Source organism: Rousettus aegyptiacus, unplaced genomic scaffold, assembly GCF_014176215.1.
Source record: "Rousettus aegyptiacus isolate mRouAeg1 unplaced genomic scaffold, mRouAeg1.p scaffold_m13_p_8, whole genome shotgun sequence".
NCBI classification, from domain to species: Eukaryota; Metazoa; Chordata; class Mammalia; order Chiroptera; family Pteropodidae; genus Rousettus; species Rousettus aegyptiacus.
Window position 1 is genome coordinate 28,034,094 of NW_023416311.1, and position 27,630 is coordinate 28,061,723.

A 27,630-nucleotide genomic window follows, 5' to 3' on the forward strand; every position below is an offset into this window, starting at 1 on the left:
ACCCATGCAGGCCACTCTACAGAACAGCCTTCTCTCCCAGGGCCTGTACCTGATGTCCTCAGGATGTAAAGGTGGGGCCTCACTCTTCTAGGTCCCATTCCCACAGGCTCCAGGTGCGTTGTGTCTTGCCTCAATGAAAGGGCCATTCCCAAACAGGTGGTGGCATTAAGCAGGCGGGTGCCGCCCTCCTTGCCCCGGACTTAACAATACTCTTGGCCCTTAGCCAGCCTCAGCATTGCCTTAAATCACCGAAAATCGCAGTGAACCTAGCAAATCACTCTTTTTTCAATAGCAGAAAGGAGTAACCTGAGAAAGGTTGGGGTGAGCCTAGTGGGAAGACCTCGGGAGGAGCCAGAGGGGCTGGGTGAGACCTGCTATCTTAGCAAAGGTAGATGCCACCTGTGTTGGCTCTAGTTTCTTCTATAAAATGGAAGAGCAACTGTGACAACATGGATGGACCTGAAAAGTATTAAGCTAAGTGAAATAAGTCAGACAGAGAAGGACAAATACTATATGATCTCATTTATATGTGGAATCTAAAGAACAAAACAAATGAACAAAACAGATTCACAGATGCAGAGAACAAGCCGATTTTTTGCCAGATGGGAGAGGCGTTGAGGGCAGGTAGGGTGAAAAAGGTGAAGGAATTAAAAAGTACAAATTGGTAGTTATGAAAGTCATGGGGCTGTAAAGTACAGCACAGGGAATATAGTCAATAATATAATAACTATGTACAGTGCCAGGTGGGTACTAGGTGAGTTAGGGGGATCACTTTGTAAATTATATAAATGTCTAACCACTATGTTGTACACCTGAAACTAATATAACATTGAATGACAACTGTAAATGAAAAATTTTTAAAAAGGGTAAAAAGGTAAAGGTGAATAAGAGGTTCAAATTTCCAGCTATAAAACAAATAATGGGGACGTAATGTACGGCGCAGGGAATATAATTGATAATACTGTCATAGCATTGCATGTGTCAGATGGTTGCTGGACTTAATGGTGATCACTTCTTTAGGTATATATTGAATAACTATGATGTACACCTGAAACTAATATGATATGTTAGCTATATTTTGATAAAAATCTTTAAAAAAAGGGATAAAAAGAAAAAATGGAAGAGCAATGATATCTCTCCCACACACACCCTGGCCCCCAGCCAGGGCTGAAGTAAGGAGTTAGGGCACAGTGAGGAAACAGGCAGACATCATAAAGCAAGTCACTGTCTCAGATACCCTATGACAAGGAACAGGACAGGGATGAACAGGGGGAAGTCGGTGCTCATAGAACCATGACACTAAAGGGTGAGGCTGGGGGTGGGCATGGAGGTATGTCAAGGTCTGAGGTGGAGGGAAAGAAGAGATGGGGGGCTGATCACACACTGAGAAGGTAGGACTTCAGCCCTAGGGAAGGGGTCGAGGCAGGGGAGTGCCCCAGCTTGATCCACAATCTGGAAAGATAGTTCCGGCTGCAGTACTGTAGATAAAGGGATGACCAGAGAACTGGGCCAGAGTGCGGGTGTGGAAATAGACAAAAGAAAAATCTGTGAGGTGTTTAAGAAATAGAAACTGTGCATTTGGGAAGGGGGTGGTGTAAGAGGGAGAGAACTAAAGTGGGCTGCCAGGCTTCAGGCTTAGGTGACCGTGGGGATAGGGAAGCTTTCACTGAGACAAGAAACACCAGAGGGAGAGCCGTTCTGGGGAGAAAGGCTGAGCTCAATTTTGGGTGTGTTGCATCAGAAGTGGTGACAAATACATGAGTCTGGCGGGAGGTCTGGTGAGGGAGGTCAGTATACCAAGGGAGGACTCAGGACCGTCTGATCTCGGCTGGTCACCTTGGCCTGGCACACAGCACGGTGCAGGAGATGCTTGCTGCTGTGACTGCTGCTTCAAAGTCAATCAGAGGTCATGGATGCTTGGCTCCTCCCATCGGTACCCGACCCGGCGCTTCCCTCATTCTTGGGATTATTTTTCACTTTCTTGTTTTCTCCCCAAACTGGGAAAGTATATTGGAGAAAAATGATCTTAACAAATCTGTGTTGAGATGCACCTAGGGGAAGCTGCCAAGGTGATGGCCCTATGGACCCACCTTGGGTCTGAGAAGAGAGAGCTCATCCATGGGGTGAGGTGTAAATCTGCTTCCCCTCAGGCTTTGTTATTTTTCTTGTGTACTTTTATAGGCTCTTAAGGAAATATGCATGTCAAAAGCAGAGTTTGGGAATATTCAAAATCAAACTACAATTCAGCTTTTGCAGTGAACTTACAGTCTGGCAAGGTTGCAGACGTGACACAGAGTGACAGTTAGCTCTGCTTCAGGAACACAGTGCTCACTTCGTTCCCAGCTTTCTTACAGATCCATACTGATTTAGAAATAACGCTTTCAAATTACCTTCAATAACCTTATTACCGAACCAGCTGTGTGTATGAACACTTATCAGTGTGTCCCTGTGCATTAAGAGAAAATGTATGTCATACAAACAGTCTAAATATATATTACTGAGATGGGAAAAAACAAACCCTTTAGTTAAATTGCTTTGCTGTAATCAAAGGTTAATCACGGCTTGAGTGTGTGCGCACGCGTGAGCCCGTGCACATGTGTCCTCTTTTTCTCCAGGGTTCCTTTCTGACTTTAGGCAAACCTGTCCACCTCTGGCAGGCAGCTCACACCGCCATTCTGATAGTGGAATTAATTTTCCTAGATTTCTAAGAACTGGAGGAGCTAAGGGGTGGTTTTAAATAGGTTTTTTTTCCCTGAGCCTCTCCTAGGCCTGCAGCTCAGCAGCTCTCAGAAACCTGGCAGGCTGCAGGCTTCGAAGTGTCCATCTGTGCAGAGGCTCTAGCGTCTGCCCCGAGAGCAGTCTGTCCCCTCTCAATAACCTGGCATGCGGGTGATGATGCCTATGCTGTGATGGAATGTTCCTTGGAGAATCCATGGCTGACTGCAGCCATTGAGCACACTGCCCATGGTGGGCTGCTTCCTCACTTCCCAACAATGGGCAGGTGAGTGAACTGATCTGGCCGTACATGGGCCTGGGCTGTGCGAAGCAGTACCAAGTGATGTTTTGTCATCTGTGATGGTATTAGAAAAGCTATTAAGGTACATTATTTTACACATCCTCCCAATCTCTCCATACTGCTTTACTTAATTTGTGATGAAATTGTTGAGAAAGGGTATTTAATGTAGGACAGTCAGTAAAAGTAATTTATCATCTTCCCGCTTCAATGCTCACGTTATCAGCGAACTCATTTTATGCATTCATCATGCAATCAGCCTATTATTTGCATATTAATCAGGCAGTGGACCATGAAAGAACTGCATCCCAGCCAAATGCTGCACTATCTCAGGAGAAACACTCAGTAATTATCATACATCAGTGTTATGATGTGGTAATTGATTATAACATCTTTCTGCTGCCCCTGGGGAGCCCCGCTGCTAACCCAGCTCCAGGCACTCTGGACAGATTGTTCTTTTCCTCCAAAAATCAGAGGAACCACTGCTGTTCTGTTTTTTTTTTTTTTTTTTTTTCCTGTGGAATACTGATTCTCTCTTCTAATTTCATGAGGTACTTAAACCACATGAAACAAAACTGACCATAACTCAGGAATGAGAGGGTCTAGCTGGGAGGAAGGACATCCCTCTGGACCGAGTGTCCTCTCTCATCAGCCTTCTGGCATCGAAGATGCTGCTCCAGGTTCCGAGTTTCCTTATCAGACGAATGCTGCAACTTCAGTCTCTCCTCATTGCAAAGCTGGTGCAAAGGCAGTTTGGCTGCTTTATTTAGGTGCCAAATGACAGACTAATTTTGGCCCTCTTATAAAGGACAAACCTAACATCTGCCAATTCAGACTCTGGCTATATTTAGGAAGCCAGTTCCAAAGAACAAAACAAAATCAAGATGAGGCCAGTGAGGGAGGCTCCTGGCTGCTCTGATCAATTCAAAGCCCCCTCCTCTCTTCTCATGGGGAACCTGAGCATGGCCCAAGGACCAGTCTGCATGGGGTTGAAGCTCGGGCCCATTGGCAGGGAGAGAGCATGAAGCTAAAGGGCAGGGCTATCCTTTAGCAGAGAAAGGACCTTAGGCCACCGTATGTATTTTCCTTGGATTTAGATTGGAAGGGATTTCAAAGCAGCATGGACCTGCATCACAGGCCACATGGGTTATACACTCTCTGTTGCAAAACTTGATAGATTTGGGTCTGACTCTGCCACTGATCTGTACTGGGTTCTCTCCCCTTCTCCTGCCTGGCTTCCCAGAACACCAGGATACATCCCAGGGTAAATGAAGTATCTGATTTTTAATTCACTGTTGGTTTTGTCTTAGATCTGATTTTTGATATTTGTTCATTTATAATTTGAACCAAATTTTGTACCTTGTTTTGAAATATGGTCTTGACTTCTCTCTGGGCATAGTTCCAAAGACTAACCCTTCATCCACGGAGGGGGACCAAATCCTCAGGGCTGAGTGAAGACTTGCCTGGATCTGGGTGCCCTGTGATACCTCTGAGAACCATGTGGGCTTCTTCCAACTCCTTCTTGACTGGGGACAAATTGCCTCTCATCACTGAGCCTTGGTTTTCTCAATCAGTAAGATAGGGGAGATCATTTGCACTCACTGCTAAAGGATTAAAGATGTGCACTGTGTGGGGCACACAAATGATGCAAATACACCAGTTTCCTCATTTTATTCCGATCACTTTTATTCAAATTACTTTAGGATTTTTAGGCATTTAAGCTCTTCATCCTTCCCTAGAACCAAACCTTGAAAACTGAAGTCCTCATTTGCTCCTCTGACCTATTTTTGCCTCTTGTACTGAATGCTCAATGTACTGTAAATTCTGTTTTCCAAGGAAAGCTAAAATGGAAAGAAAGGAGACATGTCCAGAGGCTTGTGGCTAGGGCCTGTAGGGGCATTCTCTAAAAGGGGAGTTAGGGCCTGCCAGCACGGAGGGTCCAGGTAAAATGACTGAGAGAACTTAATTGTGATGGTGCTGCCACTCGCCTGTGCCGAGAGTCGCTCCCACATCCAGAGAAGATAGCCTGGTTCTGTACCAGTTTGCCCCAAATGGCCTGAGTGATGACCTATAGTCTTACTCTTGGCAGCTCAAGATTTTGGGTCAACTTTAAGGAACGATAGATGGAGGGGCAACTTCCAAAGAGGGATGGCACTGAGGAGAAGCCGAGACTCAGGAAGCTGCATGCAGGTCTCTCCTCAGTGGGCCCTGGGTGCAATGTCTGCACCTGAAACCCCACCGAAGGAGTGAGTGTCTGGACGTCTTCTCTGTTTTAAAGCCAGAAATTTTGTGTGTACAGATATATTATTTTACAGCTATCTGTGTACACACAAACGACATGTAATGAGAGTGGTTGCAGTGGCAGCTGCTGTTCTGGAGGCTTTTTAAAAATATACAAACTCATTTAAACTTCCCAACAGTCTTTGGACATAGATACTTTATTTTTCCTACTTTCTTGAAGAAGCCGAGACCCAGAGAGGTCAAATCACTTGCCCAAGGCCACACAGTTACTCAGTGGCAAAGGCAGGACAAGGCCACGGCCGTCTGCTCTGAGCGTGCCATGTTCTACGGCTGCTCATGTTTGTTGTTACTGCAAGATAGTTTCTTATGATTTGCTGATAAAAAAATCAATCTAAATATCTCTCACTAGTCATTGATTAAATAAAATACAGTGTATCCAGACATAGGAATTCCCTGTAGCTTTAAAAAGAGGAAGAAACTCTTTATGTATTGGCTTAGGAAAGTCTCCATGATATAGCGCTAACATGAGAAAAGCAAGGCACAGTGCCTTGAGTCCTGATGTCCCCTCCTGCGTGGAACCAGTGCCTAGCTGCACAGGCTATGTGCAGGAAACTGGGACAAGGCTGCTCTGGGGTGGGCAACTGGGGCTGGGAGATGAGAGAGGCAGGGTAACTTATTTTTAAAAAGGTCACGTGTAAGCCCTTCTATAGTTTGCATTTTGTAGCCATGGTGCACTTATATGAAAAATCTCCACAAATAACAGGAAAAAAGTCAAATAAATCTTTTACTCTGTGTTACTCTAACACTTTCCTCTTTTTTTGGAGAGGCACACTGACAAATCCCACTGTTGGAACAAAGACCTTTGAGGGCTAATTTATGTCCAAAGCAGCCTTTACCAGGGATCGGTGTTACTTTGAGATGAAACATTGAGTGGCTGTCTCACTCAGTGGCTGACCCAAGATGCCTGTGTGAAGTCTGCATGTGCTCTAGGGGAGGACAGGCTGGGTAGGCTCGCCTTGTCCCACCCCCGCATCACAGGCATTAAAGGGCCTCCACACTCCCTTGGCCCTCCTGTGCTAATGTTGCATGGTGGCTGTTTCAGAATCATGTGGCCAGTTTCCGCCATGAATCCTGCAAATGCTGGGGATGCCTGGGGGAGCGGATGAAGCAGCGTCTGCATACAGGAACTATAAGGAGGTGATTCTGATCAGATACCTTTCAAAGAAACTTTTGAGAAGTGCACCCTCATCTCCTACAGCTTGCAGGTTGAGTGGCGGTTGCCCAACACACTGCCTTGCACACCTCTGAGGCCACACTTGGTCGTGCTGGGCCTCAGCCTGCCTCTCATCACTCCTGACGTGAGAGATGCAGCACAACCAAACCCCTTTTTACCTTGGCTCAGCTGAGATTAGGCTGAGATTGAATAAAACACATTGATTAGAAATAAATACAAAGAGTATTCTACATAAAGACCATCTTGGCAGGTATCGGAGAGACAGACGCCTTACTGGTAGCAGAGCAAGATACCACACTGCACCCAAGGTGAGAAAGGACCCTCCTAGACCCTGGGGGGATGTTCCCTAACCTCTGCTTCGGCTGAGGGCCCCGGCCTCCCCGGGTGGCTCCAAGGCGCACTCTCCTCCTGACTCGCAAACTCCTTGTGCCCCCCTCAGTCTGAGTAAGGTCCTTCTTCATGTGGGGAGGAAGAGCGTTTCCTATATGGACTTTAGGTCATTACAGCCCGCTAATACACATCCTGCCCCGTGGGACATCTGTGCTTCTCTAGGAGGGGTTTCTAAGCTTCACAAAGCCCCACCCGACAGCCCTAGACAACTTCTTGAACTGTCCAGCTTGCCTACGGCATATTCAGCAGCTGCTGGGTCCATCTCAGTGTGGGAGGTGGTGCCCATGCTCTATGCACTGGAGGCCATGCTACTGCTCGCTGAGTCGAGACCCTCACCAGTTCCCTCTCTGATCAGGCAAAGGAAGCTTTTTTCCTGATTATAAATCTGGCTCCTCGTGGCTGTTGAGTTCCTAGGTGAGGATTTTTGCCACTGAACTCTGAACGCCCCTTTCAGTCTCTAGCCTCTTTCTTTCCTGTCATCTCTTCAGAATGGGACTGGTGAGGACTACTGTTGGCTGTACCACCAATCAATGATGGATACCCATCTCCTCTCAAGAAGGAGCTTCCCAAAGCATGGAAAGAGTGCTCTGGAGTGAGATGCAGCAGGCTGAGCATCCTGGGCCCAATGCTGCCATGGGGGCAGGTCATAGAGGTTACCTTGAAAGAGTAAGGACCTTTCCCTCTGTCTTGCTGTGTATACTTTTCTTATTATACAAGCTATAAGGAAGCAATAGCAACAGTATTCTACATAAAGAAAAGATAAAATTCATTGACAATCCACTTTCCTACTGTCACTTTAGAAGAAAAATAACAGGCCTCTGAAATAGGGGCTTTTAAGATTTTTACTTTTTTTAGAAGTTCCAAATAATATGCCATGTTCTGCCCCATCAATGAACATCTGTATCTGCAGAGCTCTCTACCTAGAATGTTCTTCTCCTTGATTCTTTTACCTTTCCTGGCCCAGTTCCTTCCTCGGGGCTCCCTCAGCACCTAGGGCCTACCTGCAGACCTGTGGCCACATATACCAGATGACAGAAAATGGGAAGGTAGGTTGTGTCTGAACACAGAAACCTTTCTGACCTTAGATAGAGAATTCCCTTAGATAGAAAAAAAAAAAAGCCCTAATATAACCAAGAAAGAAAAAAATAAAAGTGCACTTAGTTTTCCTGGCTATTGTATTCAGCGTGTGCAGAAGGCTGAACCCCTGGCCAAATGATGAGCCTGGGCCACCTGCTTAGGGAGGACACTTTCTAGTTCACATGTGGCTTTCCAGAATTCTCTTCTGGTCTTGTTCTGTTGTTTAAGGCTAGGTATAAATCAGTTATATGCAAATCTCTTTTGCTATTTAAAAGAAACAAGGGTTAGAATAATTCTCTCTGGAGAGAACCAACAGTTAGTTACTTTCACTGATTTATTTTCATGAAGAAAAAACATCAAATCAAATCGAATCTAGTCTACAACACTGAATGAGGTTTTGCCTGCTTTAGACAGTGACATGGCATTTTCTGGAGGTGCTACTAGCCCTTCCCTATCCCATTAATGTCCACGGAGATGCCCCCTCCCTGACTTAGTCATTAAAATTGAGGAACTGATTGCTTAATCAAGGATGCTGCATCAGAATTCAATTAGTGAATTCAAAGCACTAAAATCATGGACATATTTTGCTGGTCATCTCACAGGCACAAAGCAAGAGTCATGATGCTTATTAAAAGGAACACTGGCCTGCCCCTAACTGGAGTTGTGGCCATAATGTCAGGGAGGGGGCACCCATGGGACCACCCACGTTAGAGAAGGACTGCAGCAGCTGTCTTCTCAAGAGGCAACTGATACTCTGCTGTTTGAGAACAGAAGCATGGAGCCATGGAATTCTCCACGGGCAGAGAAGACTTGGAACCCATGGATCCTGACACTCTGGGAAAAAGCCGAATATTCTATGATTAATTGGAAAATGGGCCATCCTTCTGCTTGTACAGCTTGCGATAATTCATCTGAAGCTGGTATGGATGCTTGTTAGCTATAGTAACGCAATGCTCCCATATCAAAAAGTAATAAAGCCAAGTATACTGGGCAACTTTTCTCTATCAGATTTCTGTATGTAATGACTAATGTGGCAACCAGGAAAATCTGTTCTTTTCTCCCCCTACCCCTACTCTTCCTTTAGAGTTGTCTCTTGTCTCCTTCCTTCCCTAGGGGCAAAAAGATTAATCACACCAAGGAACTGTGAATATGAAATGAGCTTTAAGGAATGAAAGAGAAAAAAAATTCCATGTTTTACTAGATCATATCTAACTATGTATCTACACACACACCCCTTTATTATAGCTCAAAATTTTCTTCTCTTTAAAAAAACTAATGGGGCCACCCCCAGGGAACACAAGTCTGGCTTGGCCCCGCCCTTCTCTAAGTGCTTCCTTCTCTTCCCCAGGGCGTTGCTATTGCTAAGCAGTGCTCAGGCAGCTGATGGATGATACCTGGGATGGAAGACAAACAAAAGGGAGACTGAGAGAACCAATCCCCAAAGGACTAGCTGCAACTCTATATTCAAATAGGTTTGCCATATTAGATTAAAGACAACCCTGATTATAACTACCCCTCCCCTCCCCAAGACATTGGACATTGGGAACTTGAAAAGCCAGCACAAAAATGTTTGTAGAAAACTAGACTACTGAGGAAAGATATGAACAGGTAACTGATTTAAAGTTCTATCCTTCAAAAACTTTTTTAAAAAAGTTACTCCTATGATTGGCATAAAATCCTCTGGATTCCTTACTCTTCAAGGTCCCAAGGCTTCCAAGAAAAAGCGCAGGTCCCTAGCTGAAAATGGCATCAACTTCCCTTAATGCCCTAAGGCCATCACCTCAACACTCAGATCATCAAAGGAGCATTCAGAAATGGTTATATCCACCAAGAGGAAAAAATGATGATGCAATCAAAACTTTAGTTTCTCCTTATCGTAAAACTGATCAGCAGGTTTGACATACAAATCATTAAGGAAAATGGAGACGCCGAGAGGCAACAGAGCTGGGCAGAAAGAGGCAGACAAGAATTATTTAGTGAGGAAAATAGATTCCTGTGTCAGCAGTTTGCTGTTTAGATGAGTGAGGCCACTCCACTCCAGGGGCACCTTATCGCCATGGTAACGAAGCACAGAGCCATGCATTAGGTTCCTATGATCTTGGCTGCGAAACTGTAGCTCTCAGTGAATGGCTGTGGACAGAAGGCAAGTATTTCAAAGTCATTCCACACCTGGGAGGCTAAACTGACCAAAAAGCCAATTTGGTGGCCTGGATTCTCAGACACTGAGTATTTCTTTCTGATCAATATTCAGGAATAAACCAACCCAAGGCTGGAATTACCTTCCTGTAGCTGAACTGCCTAAGGGCAGAGGCCTCATGGAGCCACCACCAAGGACAGAGCATCTTTCTGGGTCTGAGTCTGAGGGCCTGTTGGAAGGATTCCATGGTGAGGACAGGGACTCAGAATCCTGGGGAAATGCTGGGACCAGAGGCTTTACTGTCCTGCTTTTGGGGGAGCAATGCTGAATGCTTTCTCAGAGACATTGATTTTTTTAAGCTGTCAAAGAAGATTGTAGAGTCTCCCATAGTCATTCGTCCCAATGATTTACCAACATTCATCATTATAAAATAATTAGATTTTTTGAATCTAAATTCCACATACAAAAAAGAAGAGTTATTTTAATTTTCTGAAACATTACTGAAAGGATAACACTGGTAGTAAAGAAATTTCAAACTAGGTAAACTACCAGCTACAATCTTGCCACTGTACAGTATCTTTCTTTCCATTTTGAAGCACTTTCTCGTCTTTCTTGATCCAGAGAAACATTTTTGCTTTGCTACCCTGATGATACTTAAAAGTTTATATTTTCTTAGCATACAAGAAATATTTTTCTCTATTTCTCCACTCACCATATTATTGTTTCTACTGATGGCTTCCCTACTGCTGCCCAACAACAGCTGTGTTAGGTGAGTGACCTGCAATCCATCTCCTCTCCTGCTGAGATGACACTGGGAGAGGCCTGTTTGCTGCTGCTTCACAGAAACCGCTGAAAAGTTCTACAGAGCTCACTTCTATCCAGATGTCCACTGCTGCCTCCTTCCTCCCTCCTCCAATCTGCAGATTCCTCAAGAGTTTTACATTATTTTATTAAGTAATTTGATATGTTACAAATATCATTTACATTCCTCTTAGGAGCCCTGTGTGCTTTTTTGAGGTTGGAAATATGACTGTTGTACGAATGTTCCAGCTCGGTAGCAATTACTTGTTATATAATAAAAAGCAAAAAGCCATTCGTCAAAGATTTGTTCGGACACAGAGGTTTTGGCATCGATCATAACCGACCTGGAACTGCAGGAGATTTCCTGTTTTATTTAGAAACAATGGATTTTGATCTAAGACATGTTAAGTTACATTCTGCCAAGTTCAGTCCTGACTCAGATGGGGCAGCAAATGCTCTTGGACAGTTTAAGAGGAGGCCAACTTTCCATCAGAGTAAGAGACAAGCCTGATTTTCCATGCAAACGTCCGTGAAACTCTAGCACAAACAACTATGTCCATTATTTTCCTGATGAACTCTGAATGCGAGCCAGTGCTGCTTAAGTTCTCTGATACTTGCTAATTAAATTGACCGACCCAGAACGAAGCGAGAAAGAAGTCTACCTGACCCTTCTTTAGATGGACAACCACTGCATTCAGATATGTAGTCAAGAAATCAACAGCTTGGGCAAGATAAAGCTTTCTGACCCCCATTTTAGTCAAAATCAGAGTGGAACACCTAAAACAGAAAAAAAAAAAAACCTAACCGGAAACTTCACTGCAACCAAGCAAGGCGCTCTCTGGCTGCATCTGTGCACGGATTTGGCATCTCGCAGCGGTAGCGGCCGCTGCCGCCCAGCTGTTCTCTCACTACACATGTTTTCCCTCGTAAAACTTCCAGCAGGCTGGCGGGCTTCACGCTCCTCACTTAGCTTTGTTTGTGTTTTCAATGAATCAATGGGATATGGAGACTAATCAAGATGTTTAGAAAAATAAAGAAAGAAAAAAAAGAGGAACAGCTCATGATGCTGGCTGTTTCTAAAAGCTGGGTGAAAAAAGCTCTGCCCAAGTAGGAACCCATGAAGGACATGAAAGGGGAGATCCAGGAGCACAGGCACATGGGCCAGCTCAGCTGGCTGCCCCCAGGGGTCCCCAAAGTACAAATGTCACCTCAAGGACCTCGTGGCTCTTAGATGGTGTCTTGGCCCGCACTCCAGGCCTCTATCGCCTGCTCCGAGGCTGGAACTCCAGCTTCAGCCCCACTCTGCTGAGTGTCACTGGCTCTACATCTAGTCACACCTGAACTGCGACCCTGCCTCCCTCCATTTCCCTCTTTCTTGGAGGCAGCCCACGGTCTTCCACATGGACTTGACTACCCCCAATGAGGAACCCACTGGGAAAGTGATGGGTGCTCATTCCTTGTCCCCTATTGGAATGAAAGCTCCCTGAGCAGAAAATCTGTCCCTGACTCATACCCGGGCCCCAGCTCTGAACATAGGGCTTTACAGATTGATGAAAGCTGACAGACTAATGAAAGAATGCAGTGAGGAGCAAAGAAATGCTGGAGGAACTCTGCACTCAGCTGTCGGCATTCTTGCTCCTCATCAGAAACTACAACCATGAGGAAAGCAGTTTGCCAACAAGATACCATGTTTTCAGCTCCCCAATCTGGAACAAAGGATTCGTTGAGTCTCCCTGCTCAAAAGCAGAGGACAGGAAAACACAAAGGGCAGGGAAATGCTTCATACAAAACAGAAATCAGCTAGTTACCTGAGCTCACACAGCCCTGCTGCAGGGGGTCCTGTAGTGACGTCACAGAATGGAGGACTAAATGAGAAAAAGGGATACAATTAAATGAGGAAAAAAGCCCAGGGGTTTAAAGCTTCTTAATATACTAAACACAGCAGAGGGAGACAGCATAAGGCCCCAGAGGCCAAAGGGAGGGCCCCCATTCCTTATGGGGGTCCACAGTAGGCAGGCAAAGTGCTGCTGGCAGAATTAAGACCCCACTAGGGAACAGGCAGAAGCCTGTGATATCTTTCACCTCTGTGCCTCTGGCTGATTTTCCTTCTTGATTCTCTGATTTAGCTACTTGACTTTTACCTATATTTATGTATAAACAGCATTTTCTTAATTGGTAATTCATTTTCTGCTGCTTATAAAATTAGCTAGGCACAATCTTCTCGCGCCTAAAAACTAAAGTCAGCCCCATGGCAACAGGTGGTGGAGGAAGGTGGGGCAGTTCTCTGGCTCCAAGTGCCATGTGGCTGGCCACCTCCCCGCAGAGATACCCCTTCTCCCTCCCTGCAGCAGCTCGGGGCTGCCCTCACCTGGCCCCTGCTGCTGTCCTTGGACTGGCAGGACGCCCTGGCCCAGCTCGCCATTTAGCCAGAGCTGCATCCGGATGAAGGGTTCACGGCCTTTCTGGGTCAGCTTGCTCCATGGCTTTGGCCGGGACAGCATGTCACTGACACTGCCCTGGGACAGGCCCAGCACCTGGAGTGGCAGACAAAGACACTGGCATCAGCGCCCAGGGTTGAGTGTGAAGCTGCAAAATGCTTTAGTGATGTGCACACAGCGTAGGAGGTATGACAGGTACAGAGGACATATACAGAGTACTTCTGGGGCTGAGCAGAAAACCAGCACCTGGTGGATGGTGACAGCCTGGAGTGAGGGAATAAGCTTTTCAAGGTGACCAGAAGGCTGATGACCTGGCACGGGGAGCCACAGTTATAGTCACGGCTTTTAGCTTCTAGGGAGAGGTCGGCTGGGAAAGGGAGGGGTGAGGTTTCAATCTTGCCAAGGTTATAGGGTCGTTGTCCTGACAACCTAAGAAGAAACATTGAAACCATCTTCCTCTTTGTCTGATGGCACTAGGAAAGGTTGGGGTGCTGGGGCCAAGGACCCCTTTAGAGGCAGAAGTAGCGGATGCCAGCGGGATGTGAGAAGCCAGTCTCCCTTGCTAGAGCTGGGCCAAACTGGCATTTAGAAAGGTTCATTCTCTCTGATCACATTCTGCTGAATGGTGAGGGCCCAGAGGTGAGCTGGTGGCAATGAGGAGCCAGTCTGGGAGTAGAACTCACTGCACACGATCGACAAGTTGCATGTACATACCCAAGTTTTCTTATACTCACATATGGCCATACATATGTATGGGCAAAAACACCCCCCACAGGACACAGATGCAGCCCAGAGATATTTAGGGGCTGCATCCGATCACTCTTTTGAAAAGTTCTCAAGTTCCAGAATAAACTGCACTCACGGGCCAAACAAGTTCAACGCTATTAAGTCTCTGCTAAATTTAAGGCATGAGCACAAATGTCTATTTAAATGTTCTCAAACGATATTTTTACAACACTGAACTAGAAATTTCAAGGGACTTTAAATTCTCATCCTCATTTCTATTCCCCCCATCACCTTTTGCAAAATCAGGACAAAGAGATCACAATTAGATATTGCAAGGATTCATAGCATGGTATACCGCAAACATTGAACTGAAAGGACAGTGCGGGGTAGGAGGTGAGTTGGGGGAGGTCCCTTGTGGGGCCCCTTGGAGGCCACTGCTGACCCAGCCATGTGATGCTCAGGGAGGCTGCCTTTTAGGGGAGTGGAGTGTTTCTCATTGTGCTCAGCATTCATTACTTAATCTAAAATGATCCTGGGGTATTATGTTTCTCTTATACTTTATAGGCCTGGTAAATCCCCATTATCCAGAATCACGTTACCAGGAAGTGCCAAGAACAGTAAAGGTTTGGGAAGTCATCGCAAACCATTGTACTTTTGTGTCAAGGAAGGACAGTGTGGAGACAAAGGCGTTCAGGGCCCTGTGCAGCCCTGCGCGTGCCACCTCTAGCTGTGCACTCCTGGGCAAGTCGCTTTACCTCTCTGGCTAGGCAACATCCAAGTGCCTTCTGAGTTACGAGAAAGGTACAGTTATGCTTTACACAGCTTTTTCTATCGAGTGCCTTTGAGTCTTCTGCACATTGGCCATCTCTCTATGTGAACAGATGAGATCTTTTTGGGCCAAAACAGCCTGCAGAGGTGGCTCTGGGCTATACCTGACGGCAGAGGCAGGACCTGAATTCAGTTACCTCCCAGCCTGGAACAATAGTTAACTTCCTTAAGCCTCAGTTTCCTTAGCTGTCAAATAGCAATTTTGCCCTCCCCCTCACGGTGTGACTGAGTGGTCTAAAAAAGCACAGTGGGTGAGAGGGCCTAGCCCAAAACTTGGTTCTCAGTGAGGATGTGGCAAATGAAATATTCACCAGCCAGGCTTTTGGGAACTTTGGGAGTAGACGACCCATTATGCTCTTTGGTTGATTCAATGGGTGATGGCCACGTCTTCCAGATAAATGATTAGTCCTAGGCGATGAAAAGAGATGGGAAAATCCAAGCCCCCAAGTTGAATGCCTTACCTTCTCTCCGAAGATCCTTTGACAAATGCCGTTCTTGGCTAGCTTTTCTTTCACTTGCCGGGTGAGCTCGATGGTGTCCACTTCCTGGTACATGTAGATCTCATACTGCTCCGGGGTCAGTGGAGGGACGGAGGGCTTGGTGGGCTTGGACAGGGGCACGATTGGGGAGGGCAGAGGGCTGTTCTGTGGTGTCTCGCTGCGGCTGGCTCCAGTCAGGCTCAGCTCTGAGCTCTGGGAGTATGGTGACTCGGCACTGGGCCACTCTTTCCAGTACTCAGATGAGGAGGGTCCCTGGAGCTGGCTGCGCTCGGCTCGTGTCTGGCTGCTACCACCTTTTTCTTTCCCAGTGCTGGCTTCTTCGACCTTGGTTTCCTCGGAAGGAGCACTACTCTTTCTCTCTGGCTGCACGGTGCTCCACCAGTGGTCCTTCCACCCACCACTGCGACCCAGCTCATTCTTTACATGTCGCAGGACACCCTGTGCAGAGTCAGCTGCTCCCTGGAGGTCCAGCCCAGGTGCATCCTGGGACTCCTTCTTGAGGGCTGGGGGGTTGGGCAGAGTGGAGGTGCTGGAATCGGCGGCAGAGGTGGGCTTCTTCAAGGAGATGGCTAGAGGAGAGTAGCTGGAAACTGAGGACATAGGCGGTGTGGATATTAACTTGGGGGTCAGGATAGCAATGTCAGTCTGCGACAGTGGCGTTTGTTTTAAGGCAGGGTCAAGGGTGGCCTGTTGGGCCTCCATTTCTCGGCGAGCTTGTTGCAGGATGGAGCGGATGGCATCGTCGGAGTTCCCACTGCTGGATGCAGAAGAAGGCTGGGCTGGCTCTGCTGCATGGAGCAAACACAGAGGTGAGATGGTGGCTGAACCGCCCCCCCCGCCTCCTTTGCTAGGGAACATGCATGCTCCTTTCACTACGCTTCATTCTAACTTGAGCCACCACATAATGCAGCTTACTTGGGAGAACTGCACAGCTCTATTTGTCCAGCATTTCCCCATCAGTGAAACGCTTGTGCATCTTGTCTGAGCAGTGATAAAAGGACTAACACTACTGCTTTATGACCCACTGACCTCTATTACACACCAACAGAAAGGATTTATTATTACGGAGCATGATAAGAGGGGAGAAGTATGCAAAAGTTCAGTGACATACCATCCTAAAATTCCTTTACCTGATGATTTTAAAATTATATTCTTATATGCTATATTCCAAAAATTCTAGTGGTTTTGTCATACTTTAAAAACATAATTTCTGTTAACAGTGGTGATGAGTGACCAGCATCTCCCAGTGTAAGTGATCGTGTTTGGGTTAGCCCAGATTCCCTTCTGGGTAGGTGACTATGGTGTGGCCAGCAACACTGAGCCCCACAATGAGGGGTGATGGGTAAGAACCCAGGGCTGTGAGCCTGGGGCAGTCACAAGGTATTGCTGGGTCTTGGGATTTTCATCTGTAAACTTGGTATGAGTAATGGACTAGAACAAGGATTCTTAGCTAGGGCTGTGCACCAGAATCACCCACTGGGCTTGTTAAGATGCACGTGTCCCGGCCCTGGAGCAGCTGATTGAGAAGGAAGTACAGGACTGGACCGGTCTCTACAGTTTTAACCAGCTCCCGTGTAACTGTGGAATAAGGCTCTGGTTGAGAGGCACTGGGCTGAATGCTCCCTCAGGCTCCTCCAGCTCTGTAATGTACTTTCATATCTGGGGGAGGAAATCACACAAACTGGCTCTTCTCCTTTAAATGAGGCCAAAAAAATGCCTCAAACAGCAGTGACAACCTTTAATGTCACTTAAGAACTTTATTCTACTGGTTAACAAAAGGGCCTCCTTTCTCCAGCTCACATGACTCTGACGACATTTATAGGGTGCAGGTGGCACCACTGTAACTCTGCAGAAGGAGAAACTGTGCTCGGGAGGGAACGAGTGGTCACTGGAATGACAACGTGAGGGGGCCCTTTCCACTCTCAATGCGGGGGTACCCCTCTTCCAGGGGTGCCCTACCAAATGTTCTGCTTATTCAGCCACCCAGAGGGGGGACCGGCTTAAACCTCAGCTCTGGCCTTGAAAGCAAGAACCACACCAAATGGAACGTTCTGTCTGCTGTTAGGCTTGAGACCCCACAACAACACTGCGTACCAGCCTGGGATCTTCGGAAGGAGGCAGACGGCAACAGAGGGGGAAATGCTGGGACAGGAGTTGAGAGATCAGGGTTCCCATCCAGAATCTACCAATCATGGGTTTGGGCAAATTATTCTATTCTAACTTTGCGTATATTAGTCAAGAAAAACAGGATAACAAAATCTGTCTTCCATGGTTACTGTGAGGACCTAGTTTAAGGTAGGGAAAAATGCCCTGCCCAGGCCTGTTTCCCAGAAGGGAGCATGGAGCTCACCAACAGAACAAACCATGTGGGATCCCGTACAGTGGCCTGGGGAGAGGTCTCAGTGACCCAAGTGGTGGTCCGTCTTCAGCTGCCACAGCTGCCTGAAGCCAGGCCTGGCAGGAGCCCTGTGACCAGGTCCACAGAAGGACTCTGCAGAGCAGGGCTTCATGGGTACAGGGCAGGTATGTGGAGAACCCCAGGAAGAGAACTCAGGTACTCAGTTTCCTCTCCAGCAGAGGGTCTGAGCTCAACCAGAGAAATGCTGGAATGTGAGAGTGTCCTCCTCCTCTTAGACAAGGCAGCTCTCAGGGACTCCAGGGCCAATTCCTGAAGTAGATGAACTGCAGAGGTGGACATCCATCCGTTAAACCCCTCTGCCCTTCCCTAGCAACATTCATTCCATAAAGCGGTTATGAACTTATTAACGAAAGCCTATATTGCATTTAAAGAAGGAAATTCCATACAAACTACTGGCTAATGTAAGTCAAAGAGATTCTAGGCCATGAGTACATCTTGAATCAGTGCTAGAGAATGACATTATAAAAAGAATGGTAACTATTAGCAAAATATATATCACACAGACCCTCTGTACTTGCCTAGATGCTCAAAAACACACATTCTATTGTTATTATTTTTTTTAAAGTTAATTACTGCTGATAAGAGCAATCATGACAATTCTCCTAATTAAATTTGGAAGACAGTGGTCAAAGAAGTGGAATTCATACCAGTTTTCTGCACTTGCAGCTCCCTTTTGGCTTGTTCTAGGATGGACTTGATTGCTTCATCGGACCCAGTCTCTGAGGCTCGGATCCGGGTGGTGATGTTACCTGTAGGAAGAAGCCACGCCAATGACATCAAACCCACACCTGGAACAAAACCAGTGCTGCACGAAGATGTCATTCTGATAAATAGCTTCCGGGAGTTGAGGCTGGTGATGGTAAGGAGACAGGAATGGCCTCCCATTTACCTGTACCTGCTGTGCGTGCAACTTCACAGCAGGTACCATGACCCCATGCAGGAAGGACTTCCTGCTGAATTTACCCATTTGGCCATTGGGACAAGCTCTCACATTTGCCCAAGCTGGACGCCCATAGGCTGGGACCAGGGAGAGCAAATCATTTAATTCAGTATAAAAAAAGATGAAGGGTTAAAAGGCAATGCTTTTCGTGAGTCATTTAAAAGCAACTCCAACAACTACTTTGGCATGGGGCTGTGTTCAAGGTTCTGTATGTGTAGATGAGACCGGTATCACAAAAGGAAAAATGGGAAAGGAGAATAGAGGGATGAGGCTGATTACCTATAACAATCATTTGGAAGAAACTGAAGGCTTGACTTACAAATTTTAGATCTATTATCACATATTGTCTTGGAAAATTTATGAACGAGGAGAGGAGCCTGCAGAAATCTCTAAAGGACAAGAATTCAGTCTTTCAGTTGTATGGTGATGCTCGCAGAGTAGCCACATGCCCAGATGCACTGAAGCTACCATGGCCCAGGGGCTGGCCCCAGTTCTTTCTGGAACCTGTCCACGTTTTAATTTTTTATTACCTCACTAAATAGGAACCGCCACACCAAGCTGTTTAAAAACCAGCATAGCACTGGGACCAAGCCCCATTAAAGGCGCATCTCCGAGGAGTGCAGTGGAAGTCGGCTCACCAGAGGCCAGAGGAAAACTGATTATGTTTGGAATTTGTCCACTCCATAGCACTTTTAACACATCTCCGAGTTAAAAGAAAGTACAAGGAAGCAGCAGTATCTCATTTGATTTAGTCACCTGATTTTTCTCAGAGCAACAATTGTTATTCTCTCACCTGCTTCTGAGAAAATGAGAAAGGCGGAATTTGAATCTGTAGGGGTTTGGGATTCTTACTTGGGATTAATTCTTAGTGGTGGCGCCCGCTTCTCACCTCTTCTGCACTCGGTAGAGTGCAGGCAGCTCAGGAGGAAGGGGCCATGCGTACTTGAACCCGTGCTTTGTTTTATACTTACTAGCTCTGTTTTTCCATCAGGTTCCAGGCCAGAATCACACTGCACAGTTTTAACCCAAATACACAGCTAATGACATGCTGCTTCCTAGGTTACTAACTGCAAAGAAAAACACCTGCCTGCGACATACCTTCAGACCCATTTCTTCGTTTCGGTACTTCCTGAAATAGTCTGTTCAGGCTCTGGCCTGGATTCTCTGTTGAAAAACAAGTGTGGTAAGAACAAAACAATCAGGGGGATGGCGGTGTTGACGATATGGGCTGCGTGACATGAAATCTGAGCCGCCTGTCACTATGGAGAGGGCTCAAGGCTTCCTGTGCAACTTGGGAGCTACTAGAAACTTCTGAGAGGCCCTTCCCTGGCTGACTGGCCACAGAGGCCATGTCGCTGCTGCAAAAGGAGATCAGATAGACCTAAGGAGTGGCCTGCGGCACGAACGCCACCAGGGGCAAACGGAGGGAGCACTGCCGCCAAGCACATCGCCCACCAGTCCCCAAGACAAAGCTCACGTTAATCATCCAAAGACAGGCAATTTCAGTTAATATAGCCATAAAAAGCTCAATGTGCTTTGTCCAAATTGACACTGTTTGAAATGTCTCCCTTCTCCGTTTGTTTTGAACCTATATTTCAGGGTGTTTTAAATGTGTCTGATACGATTACCTCTCTCCATCACTGTTGATTTAGCAGAAAGATCCCCTGTTACGAGGGAAGGGATTCTTTCAATTAAGGATATGACTGACTTTTTATCTTTTTATGGGAGGTAGGAAGGGTGTTTTAATAAAACTTTCATGTATTTTACTCAAGGCAGGCGTGTTTTGCTCACAATGCTAAACAAATCACTAACAGAAAGTAAGCCCTGGGAGAGAGCTGACCACAAGGTACACCCCCTCCTGTGCGGTGTGAAGAGGAGAGGACACGTGGTTGCTACACCCATGGAATCGGACCTGTGTGAGGAACAACCCTGGCTCTGCTGCTGCTGCTGCTCTAGGGCTGGGTGGTACCCAGGGCTCCTCCCCACGTGAGGCGTGCACCCAAGGCCAATCTGACCACTGGATCCTAAATAGGTCGGGGCGTTGTATGTGATGCAATTCCCTCCGATTCAATACATAGTATTGAAATACTGAGTTTCTATGTGTGAGGTGCTGAGCAGGTTTCAGAGGCCAGACCTCCCATATCTAACAGCTTTAGCTCATGCCAGTTGACCCTTGAAGTCTGGAAATGGTAGAACTGAAGAGAATTTTACCTGATGTTGATGCACAGATGCTTCATCACACACACAGACATGCACACACAACTCTGACGGGCTCACATGTTGGCGCCAACCCATGAAAGTCTCTCACCTCTTTGTCTGCCTTGGATACTGCGAAGAGCCAAGATGTTCTGCTCGTCCGAGAGGAACTGCTTCATCTTGTGAAAAGGCTCCTTGCCGCGAACTGTTAGTTTATTCCATGGCTTGGGCCGGGCCAGAATCTCGCTCACAGACCCTTGAGACAGTCCCAAGACATAATGTCCGAAAATGCGCTGTCCAATATTGTGCTTGATCAACTGCTCTTTCACCTGCCGGGCGATTTCTGCAGTGTCTATCTCCTCGCCCTCGGAGACGCTCCCAGCACTTTCTGACTGGCTGGGAGATGGGGCCATGCCATTTACATCTGGGCTTTGTTGTAATGGACTTTGGGAAGATATGGAGTTTGTGCTGTATGGACCTGTTGAAAAAATCATGCTTGTGCTTCCTGCTTCCTGCATGGCCTTGGAGTAGAAGGACTGCATTAGCTGTCGTTGGAGGAGAGAGTTTAGTGCAAATTTTCCCGTAGAAGCCAGGGGTAGGCTGGGGCTTGCCAGGGATGAGCTGAAAAAGTCTTGAGTTAACCCCGCTGGTGAGAACTGGTGTGTACCATTAGTATTGGAAGCCTGCTCCCCCGTGTTGCGGGGCAACTGAGAAGGAGGGGGGGCCGGCAAAGGTCCAGGACGCCGACTCTCAGGCTGGTCTTTCCCTTTTCTCCTGGCTGACCCTACAAGGAAGGGCAAACATAATGCATTATGGGGGATTCAAAAGGGAAAAAAAACCAAGACTAAAATGCAAAGTTTGCCCCACAAAGGGAAAAAAAGTGCAGATTTTACAAGGGCCAATGAGGTGTGTTGGTTTGTTTTTCAATTGAATTTTTAAATCAGCCAAACGAGGCCCCCCGGAAACAAGCAACATGCATTTCATGTTTGCACCTTTCTTGTACGTTGCAGCCTGGAGAGTCCCCTTGACATAGATTCAAATTCCTAAAGTGACAAGGAGCCGGTACCACACACAGTAAAGAGTTGACAGGTCGCAGGCCTCTGACTGGGCCTCTAGCATTCGAGCTATTACCAGGAGGGCCCCACCTGAGGAGCAGCAAACACTGACATTTTGGGACCAACGGATTCTCTCACACCACTTGCTCTGAGGTGAATGCACTGTACCAAGTCCACTCGATCGAAGGCACGCACATTTTAAGAATGAAATATCATCGGAGCCTGAGACACTTTTAAACGGTTTACCAGCTGCCAAAACCAGAAGCAGTCAGTGACGCCACCACTTTGGGATGAGCAAAGAAAGGCTAAGGATGGGGGATGCGTTCCCAAGGACAACCTGACAAAGGAAGAGAAGCTCCACTGAGCCTGGAGGGGCAGGGCTAAGCCTGTCAGCAGCCCCCAGAGACACCACGAGAGAGAGGCCGCACAACTAGGAAAAGATCAGAAAGCCAACATCCTCTGAGTGTCCCTCCTGTGATCTCCTGCAACACTGGCTCTAAACTGACCTCTGCAGACGCTCTGCAGCCACACGTCTCACCTTGACCACCTTTAAGCAGGCGGGAGAGGGAGGGAGGGGAGCGGTGAGGAGGATGAAGAGGAGACCAAACACTCATTAGTCAAGGTTCTCATCAACCAGTGATGCTCCCGTCATGCATTGGCCCAGACTCACGGTTCATAATCTTCTTCCTTGACCCCTGGAAGGGACTGAGCACGGCACACGAGACTCCTGTCAACCTACCGCTCAGGTCGCTGTTGGAGATGCGCAGTGCGGCGTTCTCGGACTGCAGCGAGCGGTTCTTTTCCAGCAGCAGCACCTCTAGGGGCTTGGATGCGTCCTAGACGGGGAAGAGTGGGGCTCACTGTGGGCTGGCGACCCTCCCACCCCTTCGGGCCACCAGACCCCACAACCCCTGCCCTCTTCGTTTTCTACCCAACTGACTCTGACACGTTACAGAAATACACCTTCTCCTGAAGATGGCTTGACATATGTGTGGAAAACACACAAATTCTTTTCCAAAAGAATTCATTTCAGTTGAAGTAATTTTTCTTCTCCTAGACAATTAACTATTCTCTATTTTATCCCCAAATTCAAGTAGTCTAAACCTATGCCTCATCTGGCAATAACACTGGCTGCAGAGCCACACACCTGTTAGAATATCATTGGTAAAGGTGCCAACCACAAAGAGTCAGCTGTCTTCTGGGTACCAGGCACAGGATCCCATCTGATAACTTAAATTTTAATTGGCCACCAGGTTACCACTGTCACCTTGCCAAACCTGTACCTTCTTCAAGTGAGACAGTGAATAAAAGTTCCTAAGCCAGTCCTTTTCAGGCTGATCTTTAATACAATGTGAAACTTTTTATCCAAGCCCTTAGTACCAAGTTAAATCACAACTTCACTTGAATTGAGTTATTAGTTTGGAAAACACTAACTCTTCTTTTTAAATAAAGATAACTTGCTTTAATTTGATTAAACATTCTTGAGGATTTACTAGTCAGCTATAAGTGAGAAGTCTCTCAGAAATATCGAGATGGTGAAGCTCGCCTGGGGATGAACAGCAACTGTGGCCATGCTGATGCTCACACACACACTGAAAGCAAAGTGAGACCCTGTACCTGTGTCCCAGCTCCCTCGGACGGTGCAAACTCCATGGATTTCAGAATGCTGCGAAGAGCAAGACAGAGTGGTTATTTCCTACTCATACCTCTGGTAACAGCCACACTAATGAGCATCAACATCACAATTTCCTGCTCTCCAGGAACGGAGGAACTGACAACTTTAACAACTTCCCTGGCAGCATTATAATCTGATAGAGTCTCTAGAATAAGTATGCAACTAGCAGTTGGCCAGCAAAAGTTTCTTGCCCAGCATGTAAATCATTCCATATGGAATCACACCAGGTCTGTTCAGAGTATAATTTTAAAGTTGAACACAGACATAACATTGTTGCAAGTAGAATGTATTTGTAAAGCTTAGCGGAATGAAAGAGTTGGAACAAGGAAGCCAAAGAGAGAAACCTCAGACCTCCCCTTGGGCCGCCACCAAACACGTTCACTGTGGGCACCTGGGGACAGGGGAAATCGGCAAAAAGCAAGGTCCAGCAACTGGATGGCTCGAGAGCTGGCACAGACCTTCTCTGCAGCCCCAGGCTTGAGGAGAAACACCATTGCAAAGGTGTGGGAGAGCAGGTTTATTTTTCCTTTGTTCTCCTTATCACCGAAATCACATTAATTTCTGGCCTGTTTCAACAAGTCCGAGAGCTGATTGAGTGTGGGTGCTCAGGACTGCTGTTTCCAGCATTCCTTTAGCATGGACACTGCTTTCTTTCTGAGTCTATGGGAGGAAAGGGCAAGTGAGTCCACGTGGGTACTCTCCTCACACACGAGGACAGGTGAGAATGAGAGTGGGCTGCCCGTCCCAGGCATGGCCACCTGCGTTCTCCCAGCATTCTTGAAGCAGTGACTTTAGCTTCTGCCCTCTTTAACCTCCACTGCAGTGTCACCAAAAGAATATGGAATGTAAAAATGCCCAGGGCCCCAGGAAACCACTCTCTGCCAGGGCCACCTTGAGGTTCAGTAAGCAAGCCAGCTGGCTGCTCTTAGTTTCTCTAAGGTTGTACCTTTGCAGTGGTCCTTTTCATGCAAACTAACAAAACCAAAAGAAAAGGAGCTAATGGTGTAAACCATATAATTTTATTTCATAGTGAGCTATCAGAAACACTAAAAAACTCGGTCCCATTACATCCGATGAAGTCTGGAACTTGTTGTTTGTTGGTGGCCATCCTGTTGTTCACAACTATATTCTTGTCTGAGAGCTTCTTGAGGATCATGTAAGAGAAGACTAAATGAGTCTCTAAGTTTATACTAAAAACACCAATGTCTTTTCATTATTCAGCAGATATCTACCAATGACCTATTATGCACCCGACCCGAGAGAATCAGAGCCACTCTTCTCCTCACCCTCAAGAACACTATGGGCTCTTTTGCCAGAAGATAAAATCCAGATAACACAGGAAAGAGAAAGCCTGTGGGGGCCCTGGGCAAGAGAGACTCATTGGGCTGGAGACAGGGTCTCTGCTGAGTTAAGAGTTTGAGAAGGGTCTTGAAGGAGGATACTTAACAGACCACTGGGGGTGTGGGGACTCTAGGGGCACAAATGGGATGAGAATGTGGGAAGGTTGCTCTGGGAGGAGAGGAGGGCCAGCTGGGCAGGCGGACAGAGGGCCGGGTACAGACCAGGGATATACTGCCGGCTGGAGTCAAGAAGCCTTGGTTCCTAGGAATGGAGGTGAGCTTGGAGGGTGGGAGTGGGACTGCCCTCGGCGTGGGGAGGGTGGGGGGCCTGGGCGAAGGCCTTCTTATTCAACGCTAGAAGACGGCATACATTTTCTTTCCCTTGAGTGCGGGAAGAAGAGGAAAAGGAAGGGAACACGGGGAGGTACAGAAGATCAACCAGGTAAAAAAATATAGATCCTTAAGTTGGAAATGGGGTGGGGGATAGTACAGCGCATGAAGAGCCTAGAGAGAGGTAAAGAGGTCATCTAAGCCATTACTGGCAGAGGCCGTCTGTGACCAGAGGGAATGAGACTACAGAGAACTAAAGGGAGCACCTGGAGGCACCTCACCAGGGAGGCTGGAGGTCACGACTGAGGGAAGGCCACTGCAGGACATGGTGACGAGAAGGTCAAAGATCCCTTCTGATGGGCTTTTCTAGCAAACCCGAGGGAACGGAATTAAGAAAACAAAGAACAGCATGGTGAGTGGGTGTAGGCTTATTTTAAAAGGAGAAATTTAAAATGTCAGCAAGAGAGAAAGGAGCTGATGGAATGAATAGCAGGAAAGAATAGGAAAGAAGGGAGCCAGGCTCCAGGTGGAGGGGTCAGCCTGAGAGACAGGAGAAGCCAGGACCAGAGGAGTGATTTCAAGGCAAAGGGGGAAGATGCAGGTGTCTGTCTCCTCTGTAGGGCAAAACACCAGGGTGTCTGCTGAGGGGTTAGGGCTCTGCTGGGGACAGAAGAGGGCGCTGAGTGCACAGAAGGATCCCTGGGGCAGTGCAGAGCCCATAAGTAGCTGTGGAGAGAACACAGCCTACTGAGACTGGGTGTACACACCAGAGAGACTTTCTTGCAGGATTTGATAACCTGCACTGGAGGCAGGGGAAGCTCAGGGGAGACTGCGAGAACAGGCAGGAGGACAAGGGGAACCGTGTGCACTTGGGGGGCTGCCCATGAGCAACAGGTTGGGTGAGAGGGTCATGAGCTTGAGAGCACTGGAAATGGGGACTAGTAGGGACCAGGGTCTAGAAACTGCAGGAGGGCTAAGGGCAGGCTCTGGGGAAGGAGTATGAGGTGGAAGGGACAGGCTGGGCAGTGGGGCCTGAAGAAGGAACATCTAAGCTTGCAAATGTAAGTATTAGCACTGAAGGCACAACAGGCTTTCGGGTGTTGCCTCTCGGATGGGGAACTCGAGGTTGGGAGAGGAAAAGTTCTGCAGTCTAGGCAGCCAGGGAGATGTGTGGCCATGTGTACTCTTTCAACCGGCAAATGTTTTCCTGCTCTGCTTCTGTACGGGGAACTTAAAACAAGCTCATATTTTGTAATATCTGTAATGGCAACATCTCCCCTGATTCTGGGCATACTGGCATACTTTAAATGCACAGTTTTATAAAGAGTCCAAAGAATTCAGGCACAGGCCTCGGTGCAGACAGCCACAGCAGTGGGCAGCTCAGAACATAGCCCAGTTGCGAAGTGTCTGCCAAAGTTGAGAGCAAGGACCTGTGGCTTACCACTCACTGGCATGGCTTTTTTTTTTTTTTTTTTTTAAAGCAGAGGTCTCCAGTGAGCACTAGATTATGAAAGGCTGAGAAGGCATCTCCACACTTACTTTAGTTCTTTCTTCACCTCTTCATAGTCGGCCTGTCCTTTGAGTTTTTCTTCCAGTTGCTGAAAACAGAGAGGATCTTATTAGTTGCCATGTCGAAACAGGTAGGTGGACTCTGCTATAGGCTGAATGTTTGTGTCCATCCCCCAAATGCGTATGTTGAGATTCCAGCCCCCACTGTGACAGTATTTGAAAGTGAGGCCTTCTGGGAGGTGATCAGGTCATGAGGATGGAGCCCTCATGAATAGGATTAGTGCCCTCATAAAAGAGACCCCTCACCTCTTCTGCCTTGTGAGGACACAGTGAGAAGACAGTTAGGAAGGGAGTGGTCACCAAATATGCTAGTGCTTTGATCTTAAAATTCCCAGCCTCCAGAACTGTGACAAATACATGTTTGTTGTTTATAAGTCCCCCAGTCTATGATATTCTGTTAAGGCAGGCCAAACGCACTATACAGATTTCACTGACTACATGCTCTGTAGAACATCCAGCCGTCCCTGAGAGGGAACACAAACACATACAAATGAAAGTTGACAATGTGCAGTGTTGTCTTTTGCCCTTCACTCTCTGGTCTGGTGTGAGTGTGTGTTAGTGGACACAGGTGCTTGTGCACAGGTGTGCATATGCATATACACTCATACAATATAAGGTTGTAACATAAACTTGATGAAAGTCGAAGAAAAAAGCTTTACAAAAGCGGAAAACAACAAGGAAAAGACCATTTTGTATGAAATACCATGAAATGACAAACATA

The 27,630-nt window shown here is 47.1% G+C and overlaps 1 protein-coding gene across 9 annotated transcripts in view; it reads right to left on the minus strand.

Moving 5' to 3' along the window:
* CUX1 (cut like homeobox 1) overlaps positions 1-27,630 on the minus strand; it is a 342,512-nt gene that overhangs the window by 50,024 nt on the left and 264,858 nt on the right. For 4 of the 9 annotated variants that reach the window (XM_036226211.1, XM_036226210.1, XM_036226208.1 and 1 more), the window contains exons 12-20: positions 26,880-26,938; positions 23,613-23,661; positions 22,735-22,831; positions 21,053-21,724; positions 19,843-19,908; positions 18,452-18,553; positions 15,347-16,173; positions 13,262-13,427; positions 12,702-12,758 (exon numbers count right to left, since the gene is read on the minus strand). In XM_036226211.1, coding sequence (XP_036082104.1) covers positions 12,702-12,758; positions 13,262-13,427; positions 15,347-16,173; positions 18,452-18,553; positions 19,843-19,908; positions 21,053-21,724; positions 22,735-22,831; positions 23,613-23,661; positions 26,880-26,938 — 2,095 coding nt within the window. Of the gene's footprint in view, positions 1-12,701; positions 12,759-13,261; positions 13,428-15,346; positions 16,174-18,451; positions 18,554-19,842; positions 19,909-21,052; positions 21,725-22,665; positions 22,832-23,612; positions 23,662-26,879; positions 26,939-27,630 lie in introns of all 9 variants that reach the window. The other 5 variants (XM_036226214.1, XM_036226213.1, XM_036226212.1 and 2 more) reach the window with 3 other exon arrangements.